A 14,168-nucleotide genomic window follows, 5' to 3' on the forward strand; every position below is an offset into this window, starting at 1 on the left:
AGTGGGTCCTTAAAAAATTTGCAGAATAGTTGCTGAGGTTAAGAACTTAAGAGGTTAGATTCTGGAAGCTGGGTTGCTCTCCTTAGTGAAGAGGGCATTCAGAGGAGATTGTTTAAAATCTTGGAGTCTGGATAAAGAAGCAAGAAATATCCCATTCTTTGAAAGGTTGAGAACCTGAGGACACTGATTTTAAAATGATTGGCAAAAGAACCAGAGGTGACATGAAAACTTTTTTTATGCGGTGAGTTGTTAGCTTGTTAGTTAAGATTACGGTTGAGTTAGATTCAGTTGTGGCTTTCCAAATAAAATTGGATAATTACCTTGGATAGGATTTGTGAGCACATGGAGCAAGTTAAGTTGCTTTTGCAAATCACCAAGGAGGACACACCAATCCAAATGGCCACTTCCTTTGCTTTAACCATTCTGGCCTAGCTTTGAATACAGATGTAAGAACTTTTTTGTAGATACCTGTTTGGTCCAATCCCTAAAGACAAGCTGTTAAAATGTGATTTCTAGCCTGTTACAGCCTAGCAGCAATGTTGGCAAAATTAAAAGCATAGACTGTTCTCCTAGATTTTTCGCATCTATTATCTCTGGAGAATCATATTTCAGTTTTACAATGTGTATTTGTCACTTTTGTAATTGCTGGATGTCAATAATTTGTAACAGCTTTTCACTGATTTGCTAGGGACTGATTTGAAATTCAAATGGGGCTATTGATGTGTACACTCATTCATGGATATACAGCTTAACCCCCTGATGCATACCACCTGGCTATATTTTAATGCTTAGAACACAGAACAGTATAAGCCTTCAGCCCAGCATGTCTGTGCTAATCATGTTACCATTCTAAACTATCCCATTTGCCTGCACACAATCCATATCCTTCTGTTCACTACCTGTTCGTGTCTATCGATATGCCTCTTATATTGCTATCATATCTACTTCTACCATCTCTCCTGATAGCATGTTCCAGGAACCTACAACCGTCTCCATAAATAAAACTTGCCTTGCACATTTCCTTTAAACTTGCCCCTCTCACTTTAAACATATTGATATTTGACATTTCCATCTTGGGATAAAAGCTTCCAACTATCCACACTATCAAGGCCTCTCATAAGTCTGTCTTATCTTTGCTTTATAGCCAATCGTATCCAATCCAGACTACATCTTAATAAACTTCTTTTGCACCCTCTCCAAAACCTCCATATCCTCCCCACTGGGAGATGACTGGAACTGCACACAGTAAATACTTGGGTCAGTTTGGTAGAACAGGGTGACAATTCTGGAAAATCCTCTAACACCTTTCTTTGTTTTTTTTTAAATAGGATCAGAAAGAGCAGCCACAGAGCCAAGTCTTCCCCCCTGTGCAGTAAGTATCTGAGCATTAGGCCTCTGAAACCAAAGGTATTCTTGAAAAATGCTGCCCAGTTGTGCGTGAATGAGTCTCAGTTCCAGACTTTCCTACGTTGTTGAATTTTTTTGGAATATCAAGTATAGGTCTTGACAATAGCTGATCATCTGGTGGAGGAAGATGTTTCTTTCCTAAATATGTAGGACCAATTATTTACACACTCAAACTTGTTGAAAGTGTCTTGGTAAGGTGTAAAACAAAAATGAAGCTTCTGCTTTGTGATTGGATAACAGCATTCCCATGGTCTTGTCAGCAGCACCTCTAGTAAGGCAAGTATCAGTTGTAATTTTGACTGACTGCTGCTGATCAAAACTTGAACACATTTATCTGAGACTATTTGGGTTTTCCTTGGGTTACTGGGGAGTGATCAGAATTCAAATTGGATGATAGATGTGCATTCTTTAGATATCCAGAAGTTGAGATGTTTGGACTTAACAGGCAGTAGATCAACTGTCTGACGTGTAATACTAATACAGAAATATTGGGGAATCATAGACTGTCTAAGTTCAAGTGAATTATGGATGGGTGACGCCCAAATCCCAAGAATTAAATAAATATTTGAATGTGATGCATCATTTAAAACATATATGGAATCTAAAAGGATGTTTACAAAATTTAGTTTTTACTTTTTAACCAGTGTCTTTAAAAATTGCATTTTACAAGATCTGTCTCTGATATGCAGTTAGTCATTTGGTCGTACACCCATTAAGCATTGCTGATAAGAGACATTTGTTGAGGCTTTTCATTCTGCATTCATCAGGGCAATTTGCAGGAAATACTAATTCTAGGGGAAAACCAGCATTTATTCTGCAAGAGATGAGAGTCATGTTTGACTGGCAAGTATACTCTAATTGCTGAAGGCATTGCATTGGCAAATTAACCCATTAATGCAGATCAACTGTTAATCACTAGGTTTTGTTCAAATTTTCAACCAGACAAGCTAACCCTGGTCAGGGCATTGCGTGTGCGTGTTCCTTCTACCTGCAAGAAAGGAGATGTCAGCCAACATTGCCGAAAGGAGCAGTCTAGGTGAAGACCCTGTGACAAGCAGTCAGCATCACTGAGGAGTGGGTGAGATGAGGTCCCTTGTGGAGAATCAGATGATCCAGTGCAAACCTTAGTGAAACTTGTGATGTAAACACGAATAAAGTTGTTTGAATCTATACCTCAGGAGAAAGTGGGGGCTGCAGGTGCTAGAGTTGAGAATGTGGTGCTGAAAAAGCACAGCAGGTCAGGCAGCATCTGAAAAGCAGGTGAATCATAGGCCCTTCATCAGGAATCTCTAGTCCATATCTCAGTCAGACTATGGGTAAAATAAAAGCAAAGAATCCCAAATCAATTAAGTGGGCGGCACGGTGGCACAGTGGTTAGCACTGCTGCTTCACAGCACCAGAGACCTGGGTTCAATTCCCGCCTCAGGCGACTGTCTGTGTGGAGTTTGCACATTCTCCCTGTGTCTGCGTGGGTTTCCTCCGGGTGCTCCGGTTTCCTCCCACAACCCAAAGATGTGCGGGTCAGGTGAATTGGCCATGCTAAATTGCCCGTAGTGTTAGGTAAGGGGTAAATGTAGGGGTATGGGTGGGTTGCGCTTCGGCGGGTCGGTGTGGACTTGTTGGGCCGAAGGGCCTGTTTCCACACTGTAAGTAATCTAATCTAATCTAATCTAATGTCTGGAGAGTTCGGGCCTATGATTTGTATATCCTGCTCTGGTTGAGAAATCCTTGATGTTTCTGGTTAGATGACCTATGGTTAGAAGATTCTTCCACTGGAGCAACTCGCCCTGGCTTTTGGAGCTAATATGGCAGCTTGAGACACTACATTGCATTGACAAGGCTTAGGCGACTGATGGATAGCACATTTCAGAAAGTGGGTACCGCACGCTTAAGGAAGTGACTTCAGCGAGGGAATGGGTGATTGCCAATTAACAGAAGAGAATCCAGTAGATAGGGAGGGAATCCCCTGAGGGCGACTCGATTAGAAAATGCTTTTCAGCCCCAGAAAATGGTGAGAGTGACTTCTCGTTTGAGGGTCAGTCACAGGCAAGGCCATGGTACTGGTGATCCAACTGCTTTGTGGGTATGGGGCATGCAGAAGTGTGAAAGGGCAAAGTGGTAGGTGGTCAGTTAATGAGTGGAGTAGACAAGCTTTTGCAGTCGAAGGTGTGCGTCCAGGATGATGTGCTGCATCGTAAGTGACAGGTTCAGGAATGATTCATAACAGCTGCAGGACATTCTGAAAGGGAAGAATGAATTGCCAGAGGCCATGGTCCATGTTGGAATCAATGCATACGGAAAAAGAGAAATGCAGTCTTGTAACCAGACTTTAACGAGTTAAGTGGAAAGTTGAAAAGGAGGATTTTAAAGGTAGTAATCCCCAGATTACTTCTGGTCCTACATGGTAGTGAATATAAGAATAGAGAATCGAACAAATGAATGTGTGGCTGACGAGATGGTGCGGGAGGAAGGGTTTTAATTTTGAAGGTTTTGGGACTGTTTCTGATGTATGTTGCTCCCTACTAGATGCTGCAGTGCTCACAAGTTTATTAATGGAGAACTCTCAATGTAACTCTGACAGTGGAAAATCTCTTTTTTTTTTCCCTTTTCTGACTTTGCTCACCCTCACTCTGAAGGTCACAGTGGCAGTGTTACAAAAGCCCAGTATTGATCAGCATCCAGAAAGCATTTACGTAGACCTACTTTCCTTTGGGATATGGCTAGAAGTTTATTGCCAACTATTTTAGTTGTATTTCACATTCTGTTTTCTTTTGATCCATTCAGGAAGGAAATAAGTGCTCCAGTGACCAGTGGTAGCGCTCAATGTGTTTCAGAAACTAACCCTTCCTCAGCTGATGCAAGTAAGTTATAGCTGTACAATACCTAAAGAAGCTTTTAAATGTTGAAATGTGATAGGTTTTTGGGAAGATGGTTGGCTGATTCAAAAGTTGTTTTCAAATGCACATTGGGCTGACTCTTGTAAAAGTCTTTCTTGAGACTATGTTTGCAGTTTGGAAGATAGAATTGAAACTGCCAGACAGTAATTCCCATGATTTAGCACCAGTTCACTCTGTATCCAATGTTAAACTTGTAACACTGGCAGATGTGTGAAATGATCCTTAGCATTGTGTTACATTCTTGGGAGTAGAATATTGAGCACTGCTGATTTAATTGCAACATTGTGGTGTGTTTATGGATGCCAAACAAAGCAAAGGAATACCCAATTAATTGAAGCAAAAAACTAACTGGTATAAAAGAAGTGAGAGATCTTGCTGTTAATGTCCACAGGTAGGTAACATGATGGGGTGGTTAAGAAGACACATGGAATCTTTTCCATTATTAGCAAAGAAATGGATGTTAGTGCAGGGAGGTTATGCTGGAGCTGTATGAACCATTGGTTTGGCCACAGCTTAGGAACTTGGTGTGGTTTGGATCACTACCGAAAGGAAATACTTGCACTAGAGATGCTACTGAAGAAATTTGAGGCTGTTGCCGGGACTGGAAAAATATAGCCAAGAGAAAAATTGGACCAATTGGTGGTGTTCTCATTGAGTCAGAGAGGTTGACAGAAATTTGATGAAATGTATTTAAATATGAGGGGCTTGTTTTGAGTGAATGGGAAGGACCTATTTATCTTGGAGACAGATCAATGACTAGGGAGTGCAGATTTACCAATTTGGCAAAAGGATGAGCGAGGTGATTTTTGGTTAGAGGAATAGTGCCCTGGAGCGCACTGTCTGGAAATGTAATAGAGGCAGTAACCATCAACTGATTTAAAAGGAACCTGGTTCTACACTTCAAAGTGTCATAATCAGCAGGGCTATGGACCAAATACTGGAATTAGGTTGGATGGCTCATTTTTAGATCAGCACAGATATCATGGACCATGTGACCTCTTCTGTACTGTAAACTTATTATGACTCAATAGCTCAATGTTGTTACTGAGTCGACCATACTGTTGGTAGACTTCTTTCTTGATTGAATTTCTCTCAGTATCTGAAATCTCAGGTTACACCAGTGCAAATGGTTGTATGGTCAATTTTTAATTGAACACCATATTTAACATTTCAGCAAGACTACCACAGTGCTGTCACTCAAATGCTACTTTGATTATTACACTTAATGCATATTATCAATGAAACAAAGATAATAGCCAAAAAAGATGCAGCATATCAGGAGCCCATTGAAACTTTCACATCTGTGTTAGCCCTCCAAAGGAACAGATTACACTAAACCCTCTGGAACTCCACAGTCAACATTCTTTTAACTTAAAAAGCATCCTTTGGACATTACTGTTTTTGTGTTACTTACCCAATTTTGTGTCCATGTTGCTCTTGTTCCTTTCATTTCATGAGCTGTAGCTTTACTCACAAATCTGTTTTGTGGCACATTGTTAAATGTCTTTGAAGTCTACACAATCAACAGGATTATACTTATCAAATGTCTGCCATCTCATCAAAAGCCTCCAAGTAAGTTAAATATGAATTGGCCCAAATGCCCTAATGATGACATTTCTTAATGTTTTATTTGTTAATGAGATGTGATGTTGCCTGGAATGGAGAATAGGTCGTATGAGGATAGGTTGAGAGTCCTAGGCCTTTTCTCATTGGAACGGCGAAGGATGAGGGGTGACTTGATAGAGGTTCATAAGATGATCAGGGGATTAGATAGAGTAGACAGTCAGAGACTTTTTCCCCGAGTACAACAGAGTGTTACAAGGGAACGTAAATATAAGGCGAAGGGTGGAAGGTATAGGGGGGGATGTCAGGGGTAGGTTCTTTACCCAGAGAGTGGTGCGAGCATGGAATGCGCAGCCTGTGGGAGTGGCAGAGTCAGAATCATTGGTGACCTTTAAGCGGTACATGGATAGGTGCTTAAGCTCGGACAAATGTTCGGCACAACATCGTGGGCCGAAGGGCCTGTTCTGTGCTATATGTTCTATGCTCTATGTGAATATCACAATAATTGCCCTTAAATAGGTGGTCAGCTACCTCGGTAAACTGTTGCATTCCTTGGGTTGTAGTTATAACCAGATAGCTGTTAGCTCGGGAATTTCAGGATCTCAACGCAGCGACCATGAAGGAAGCACAATAGTTCTGTGTCTAAATGATATGTCAATTTTATGGGGAACTTGGTGTTCCTGTGTATCTGCTATTCGGTTTTTCTAGATGGCAGAAGATGTGAGCTAACCAGGATTTCTCCAATGACTAGGAAGTCTGAGTTGAATTATCATTTCCACAAGCTATTTTACCACAGAAATTAAAATGACTGGCTTGTTGTTGCTGAGCTAATCTTTGCATACTTTACTTTCAAACAATTGCGTAACATTTTCAATTCTCTGGTCCTTTATTACCCCTTTGGACCTAAAGAGATGTGGAAAATTGTGGCTAGTTTCACCACAGTTTACATTTTCAATTCCCTCTGAATCCTTGAATGCATTGTGACTGATGGCTATTTTTGCCACAGTCGTGAACTTTTTACTACTTATTCAAAGAGCATTTTGAATTAAATGATGTATGATGTTAAATCTTCCAAAAGTTAGGATTGCGCCGGAGAGTGATAGAATATCTCTTTAGAAATCTGAACTCTGGAGTGCCTTTGTTTGGTTTGATTATTTTCAATCTTTTTACTACACGTATCTGTTTCAGAGATTGCAGAGAGTGAAGATACTCCATTGGAGAAGGGCGAATCTGAGGTAAATGTCACTGGTTATGAGCTGCTAAGTAGAAAAATAGTGTACCTCTGCACTTTGCCTTTTTAATATGAATTATACCATCTTGAGTTCTATGGTTAAACGCAGTTGCATGTCAATTATTCCCAACATCAGTGTGCTGTGATTTTTATTTTACAATGAGTAACGTGAAGGGCAAGCACCAAGTTTACCTCAGTGTAGTTTATTGCATCTAGCTATGCGACTTTCTCCCCATTTATTATCTTAACCTTAAAATGTTTGCTTTTTTTCTTTTATCTGCATCCAAATACCCAGGATCATTTGGACATGGTAATTATTTAAAGGTCATATGGCTTTCTTTATGAGTACATTCTGCAACCTAACTGATTTTCCTAGATTCACCGTATTTAGGCAGAAAGCTAGAATAGTAAATTTTAATTTGGTCAGTATCCCTACAGTGTGGAAACAGGCCATTCTGCCCAATCAGTCCACATTGATCTTCCAAAGAGTAATCCACCCAGACCCATTTCCCTCTGACTAATACACCTAACACTATGGGCAATTTAGCATGGCCAATTCACCTGGCCTGCACATCTTTGGACTGTGGGAGGAAACTGAAGCACCCGGAGGAAACCCACGCAGACGCAGGGAAAATGTGCACCTGAGGCTGGAATCGAAGCTGAGACCCTGGTGCTGTGAGGCTGCAGTGATAACCACTGAGCGACTGCCGCCCTAGGAAAGGAGGAATTTGCTAATCTGGTTTTTCAGAGATTTAAGCCACCTTCTCTCATGCCTTAGGAATGCCTTCAGTCGTCCTTCCAAACATTAACATTGCTTTGATGAATTTCCCTATCAAATACCAAACAGGAGTATCATCATCACAAAGAATGTGCATTGCTGCCATCTTAAATATAGACTTGCTAGCATCTCACATCCTAAAAATCAATAAAAGATCCATTCTTTATTGCTATGCATAGTCCTCCTTCTGAGTTTTTATTGCCTAAAATGTACAGCCTTTATCTGAATTAATTCTGCATCTAATCATGTAACAAATCTCCATATCATAACTTGCATTCATGTAGTAGTCTTAATGTAGTTAAAGACTAAAGAATTTCACAGGAGTGTTATTGGAGAAGATATGACATTGAGCCATGTTTGGGGATAATAGCATAATGGCTTAGTCAGAGGTAAGTTATTAAAGAGTGTATTAGAGGAGGAGAGAGATTTAGGAGGGAATTCCAGAGATAAGATCTGGACTAATGAAGACATGGCCACAATCCAAGGCAAAAGAAATCTGAATCTCGGTTCGATTTGAAAATGCATCTGAAGGTGATATAACAAGAGGAAATGGTAGCTTGGAGAAGCAATATTTAGAGTTAGGTGTATTGTCGCATGTACTCAACTGCAGGAGTACAATGAAAAGTTTACAATGTTGTCCCGTACAATGCCATCTATGAGAAAAAGTACCTAGGTACAAATCTTAGATTCAAAGTAGAGAAATTTTAAAAAAGGTTACGTTACCTTACAGTGATTCCTAGTATAAGTTAGAAAATAAGAAATAAAATTAAAAGGATAAACATTAGTCAGATAAACAGATTACAGTTAAACATTACATTGTAGTGAATTCAATGCAGGGGCTTCCAAATGTGGTCTGACCAGGCTGACAAGCTGCTGACCGCCCACACCGGTCCCTGTTCAGCTCAGGGCCACCAGCCTGTGCCACTCTGCTCTGGCCTTCAGCCACTCCTCTCCGGTCCTCAGCTCGCTTCCATGGAGTTCTTTAAAATTGAGAAAATTGAAGGCTTGCAAATGATTTTTGATATTTAAGTTATTATCCAACCTCTTAGTTTAACTACATGCAGAGATGATGAAACATTCAGGAGGAGAAACAGTGTGAAAGAAAATAAATTTGAGGATTTTTTAGAAAAAGGCAAGTGAAGAATTTGAGATACGTGGAAGTAGCTCATTCCTTGACAGCCTCGACAATACCTGGAAAGATGTGATTGCCATTTAAATTACCTTTGGATATGTGCATTAATCAATGCATTACATAAATAGTATTTTTTTTAAACTGTGTTCTGTATGGTATTAAGAAGAATATCTGTTCACCTAAGTGTGATAATTAAGATTTTCCCATCCCAAATCATGAATTTGATATTGGCTGGTTAGTTTGAGCGTTTTCTTGTTTTTGCAGAATGTTGGCTTGAATGCAAACGGTCGAGTTATTCGAATTAACAATCTTCCAGCTAGAGGTTACAAAGAGGATGACCTGAAAAGGCTGGCAAAGCCCTTTGGGCAAGTGTTGAATGTGGTTATCACATTTTCCAGAAATCAGGTTGGTTTTTCGCCCTGCTTGATAAGTGTGCATTGTTATCAGTATTATTAACTTTATAACTTGAGGTGGCTTTTATTTTCAGCTGTAGTGATTCATATTCGCTCCTGTCTTGCTTTGATCAATACTGCTCTGTTCTGTCCAGTGAGCATATGTTTCTTTTTGTTCCTCCTCCCTTTGTCCTCATCATGATTTCTGTAACTTGCACTGAATCCCATAATTCCCTGGGGAATAACGTTGACCAGAATCTGAACTGGACTAGCCACATAAATACTGTGGTTGCAAGAGCAAGTTGAAGACTAGGAGACCTGCACTGAGAACTGATCAGGCTCCCCAGTCCCTATCAATCGGGAATAAATCAGGAGTGTGATAGTGTTATTTCTCTGTTACTTTCTGCTGTTAATTTTTCCATCCTTATTTTATTGTAATTTTAAGGCATACCTGGAAATGGCCTGTGCAAAAGCAGCAACAAAAATGGTAGAGTTTTACAGCCTTTCTACGATCAAGCTGAAAGGAAATGCAATTAGTATGCAAGTGCTACATCAGTACGTGGATCTGAGTGATATGGTAAGAGGAACTTAAATAAGATATTTAAGCCAGTGAGACTCTAAACTTCTTGCCTGTTACTTCGTACAGACATGGGTGTTTACACCACAAAATGGTGCAATTCAGCCCATTGTTTCCATGCTGATCACTAAAGATCTGACCACATCAATTCCATTTTCGAATTCTTGGCATATTGCCCTGGAAGCTGTGGCAGTGCAGGTGAATACCTAAATACTGTTTCAATGTTATGAGTTTCTGACTCTAACTTGACCATTCTTTTAGGCAGTTAGTGCCAAACTTCCACTGCCTGCTGGGTGAAAGAAATTCTTCTGAATTCTACTTTGAGCCTTCTGCCTCGTATCCTAAATTTCTCCCATGTTATAGAGTCATAGAGATGGTCCAACCCATCCATGCCGACCAGATATCCCAACCCCAACCTAGTCCCACCTGCCAGCACCCAACCTATATCCCTTCAAACCATTCCCATCCAAATGCCTCTTAAATGTTGCAATTGTACCAGCCTCCTCCATTTCCTCTGGCAGTTCATTCCATACACGTACCACCCTCTCCGTGAAAAAGTTACCCCTTAGATCTCTTTTATATCTTTCCCCTCTCACCCTAAACCTATACCCTCTAGTTCTGGACTCCCCCACCCCAGGGAAAAGATTTTGCCTATTTACCTGATCCATGATCCTCATAATTTTGTAAACCTCTATAAGGTCACCCCCCCCAGCCTCCAACGCTCCACAGAAAACAGCCCCAGCATGTTCAGCCTCTCCCTGTAGCTCAAATCCTCCAACCCTGGCAACATCCTTGTGAATCTTTTCTGAACCCTTTCAAGTTTCACAACATCTTTCCGATAGGAAGGAGACTACAATTGCACGCAATATTCCAACAGTAGCCTAACCAATGTCCTGTGCTGCCACAACAGGACCTCCTAACTCCTGTACTCAATACACTGACCAATAAAGGAAAGCATACCAAATGCCGCCTTCACTATCCTATATACCTGCAACTCCACTTTCAAGGAGCTATGAGCCTGCACTCCAAGGTCTCTTTGTTCAGCAACACTTCCTAGGACCTTACCATTAAGTGTATAAGTCCTGCTAAGATTTGTTTTCCCAAAATGCAGCACCTCTCATTTATCTGAATTAAACTCCATCTGCCACTTCTCAGCCCATTGTCCTACCTGGTCAAGATCCTGTTGTAATCCATTATCCAGTACACCTCGAATTTTGGTGTCATCTGCAAACTTACTAACTGTACCTCTTATGCTCGCATCCAATGAAGGAATGAAGGGCTTTTGCCCAGAATGTCGATTTTCCTGATCCTCGGATGCTGCCTGACCTACTGTGCTTTTCCAGCACCACTTTAATATGGACTCTGATCTCCAGCATCTGCAGTTCTCACTTTTGCTTAGTTCTGAATGGCTAAGTCAATTCTAAACTTACCAGCTTTATTGATAGGACTCCTTGAATAGCAGAGAAGGATGCAATTAAGAGATTGACTGAAGGATTTGCTCAAGGGAAGGCAGTGGTATTGTCACGAGATTAGTAATCCAAAGACTCATACTGTTGTTCCAGGGAGATGGTAAAATTTGGACTTAATTAATAAATCTGGATTTAAAAGCTAGTCTGTTGGTGACCTTGGTTACCAGTTATTAGTTGACATAAAAATTCAGCTGGTTTATCAATGCCCGTTAAGGAAAGAAAATCAGCCTTTCCAACTGGTCTGACATATATGTAACTGGAGGCTCATAACAATGTGGTTAACTCCGAAATGTCCTCATAAATAGAAGGCACTCAGTTGTACTTAACTGTTAAAATGTTTGATAAAAGGAAAGAAACTGATTCACCACCTGCCATCAACCAGGGCACTTTGTTGATTCTGCAAAGTCCTCATTAATTGATCAATGCTGATATTCCAGTAAATGGTAGAAGTTGATTTATTCACTTCTCAGATTAGTTACAAGATGCTGATTGATGAGGGCAGAGTGGATGTGATCTGTATGGACTTCAGTAAGGTGTTCGACAAGGTTTCCTATGGGAGTCTAGTTAGCAAGTTTAGATCTCATGGAATACAGGGAGAGCTAGCCATTTGGGTACAGAACTGGTTTGAAGGTAGAAGACAGAGGGTGGTGGTGAAGGATTGCTTTTCAGACTGGAGGCCTGTGACCAGTGGAGTGCCACAAGGATTGGTGCTGGGTCCACTGCTTTTCGTCATTTATATAAATGATTTGGATGTGAACGTATGTTGTATAGTTAGTAAGTTTGCAGGTGACCAAAATTGGAGGTGTAATGAAGGTCAACAAAGAAGGTTATCTCAAGAGTACAATAGGATATTGATCGAATGGGTCAATGGGCTGAGAAGCGGCAGATGAAGTTTAATTTAGATAAATGTGAGGTGCTGCATTTTAGAAAAGCAAAGGTCCTGGGGAGTGTTGCTGAACAAAGAGATGTTGGAGTGCAGGTTCATAATTCCTTGAAAATAAGAGTGTCAGGTAGATAGGATGGTGAACCAAAGGGTCTGTTTCCATGCTGTACATCTCTATGACTCTATGACACGCTTTCCTTTATTGGTCAGAGTATTGAGTGTAGGGGTTGGGAGGTCATGTTGTGGCTGTACAGGACATTAATTAGGCCACTTTTGGAATATTGCATGCATTTCTGGTCTCCTTCCTATCAGAAGGATGTTGTGAAACTTGAAAGGATTCAGAAAAGATTTACAAGGATGTTGCCAGGGTTGGAGGATTTGAGCTATGGGGAGAGGCTGAGTAGGCTGGGGCTGTTTTCTCTGGAGCGTCGGAGGCTGAGGGGTGACTTTATAGAGGTTTATAAAATCACGAGGGGCGCGGATAGGATAAATAGATAGTCTTTTCCCTGGAGTGGGGGAGTCCAGAACTAGAGGGCATAAGTTTAGGGTGAGAGGGGAAAGAGAAAAGGGACCTAAGGGACAACCTTTTCCCCACAGAGGGTGGTGTGTGTATGGAATGAGCTGCCAGAGGAAGTAGTGGAGGCTGGTACAATTGCAGCATTTAAAAGGCACCTGGGTGAGTATATGAATAGGAAGGGTTTTGAGGGATATTGGCCAAGTGCTGGCAAATAGGACTAGATTAGGTTGGGATATTTGATCAGCATGGACGAGTTGGACCGAAGAGTCTATTTCATGCTGTACATCTCTATGACACTATACTCCCAGAATCTGCTGCCAGGACATTGGGCCAAAGCATTACAATTGCCAATAATGGTGAAATTTGATTTGTACAATTGGTGCCTTGTCTGTGAAGAAAGAAGAAATTAAACTATTGTGGGTTAGTGGTGGTGAGGGGAAAAGGTTTTTTACAAATCATAATTTTTATTTGCAAAAGTGACTATTACTGCTTTATTTATTGCTTATTCCTAACTGATCAGGCTGTGTAAGTGATGCCCCCATGTCTGGGGACATGGGCTCAAACCTCGCTACAACAACTAATTAACTTAAATTTATAAATCTGGAAAGTAAAGCTATTCTCTGTAATGGTGACCATGACAGCTACCACCAGTTATTGGAAAATGTGATGCCCTTTAGAGAAAGAAATCGCCATCCTTATCTGGTCTAGTCTGCAGGTGACTTCAGATTCTCAGCAATAAAATTGACTATTAACTGCCCTCTTAAATGGCTTAATAAGTCACTTAGTTCAAGGGCAGTTAGGAACGGGCAACAAATGCTGGCTTTCCCAGCCATGGCTACATTCCTTGAAGGAATAAAGAAAAATGTAATCACCAGGGGTTTCCATTAAGTGTATGAAAGGGGAGTGTAAATTAGAAACCTTAAATGCTTGTGACCATGAAAAGCACGAAGAGTAGACCTTTGTTAGTTGTGTTGGAATTGTGTGCATCTATTACAACCACTAGTCTACAATTTTACCAGCGTTACTAATATTCAATTCTTTTCTGTCTTCTCCAGGAGGTTATATTTAAGGATATGATTGAAGAATCTGGGTTTAAACCAGATGTAAGTATATTGCTATTTGTCTGAATTAAGAAATTGCTGATTCAGAGGAGTGTTTCATTAACTTGGTCATGTTTGGAAAATTGTGAATTGATTTTTCTGATTCACGCTGAGTGAGAAATTGGGGTATCAGGTGGTGGAAATAGCTTTCGTAATGAAAGGAAAGAAAGTAAATAAGAGATTCTGTACCTGATAGCTTTTCAGCAACAGGATGTGGAAAAT

At 40.6% G+C, this 14,168-nt stretch overlaps 1 protein-coding gene across 3 annotated transcripts in view; it reads left to right on the plus strand.

The window, feature by feature from the left end:
• znf638 (zinc finger protein 638) overlaps nt 1–14,168 on the plus strand; it is a 149,559-nt gene that overhangs the window by 82,730 nt on the left and 52,661 nt on the right. For all 3 annotated transcript variants that reach the window (XM_060833880.1, XM_060833965.1, XM_060833906.1), the window contains exons 9-14: nt 1,329–1,372; nt 4,192–4,268; nt 7,056–7,102; nt 9,273–9,413; nt 9,846–9,977; nt 13,902–13,949. In XM_060833880.1, coding sequence (XP_060689863.1) covers nt 1,329–1,372; nt 4,192–4,268; nt 7,056–7,102; nt 9,273–9,413; nt 9,846–9,977; nt 13,902–13,949 — 489 coding nt within the window. The remainder of the gene's footprint in view (nt 1–1,328; nt 1,373–4,191; nt 4,269–7,055; nt 7,103–9,272; nt 9,414–9,845; nt 9,978–13,901; nt 13,950–14,168) is intronic.

Source organism: Hemiscyllium ocellatum, chromosome 1, assembly GCF_020745735.1.
Source record: "Hemiscyllium ocellatum isolate sHemOce1 chromosome 1, sHemOce1.pat.X.cur, whole genome shotgun sequence".
Lineage (NCBI taxonomy): Eukaryota > Metazoa > Chordata > Chondrichthyes > Orectolobiformes > Hemiscylliidae > Hemiscyllium > Hemiscyllium ocellatum.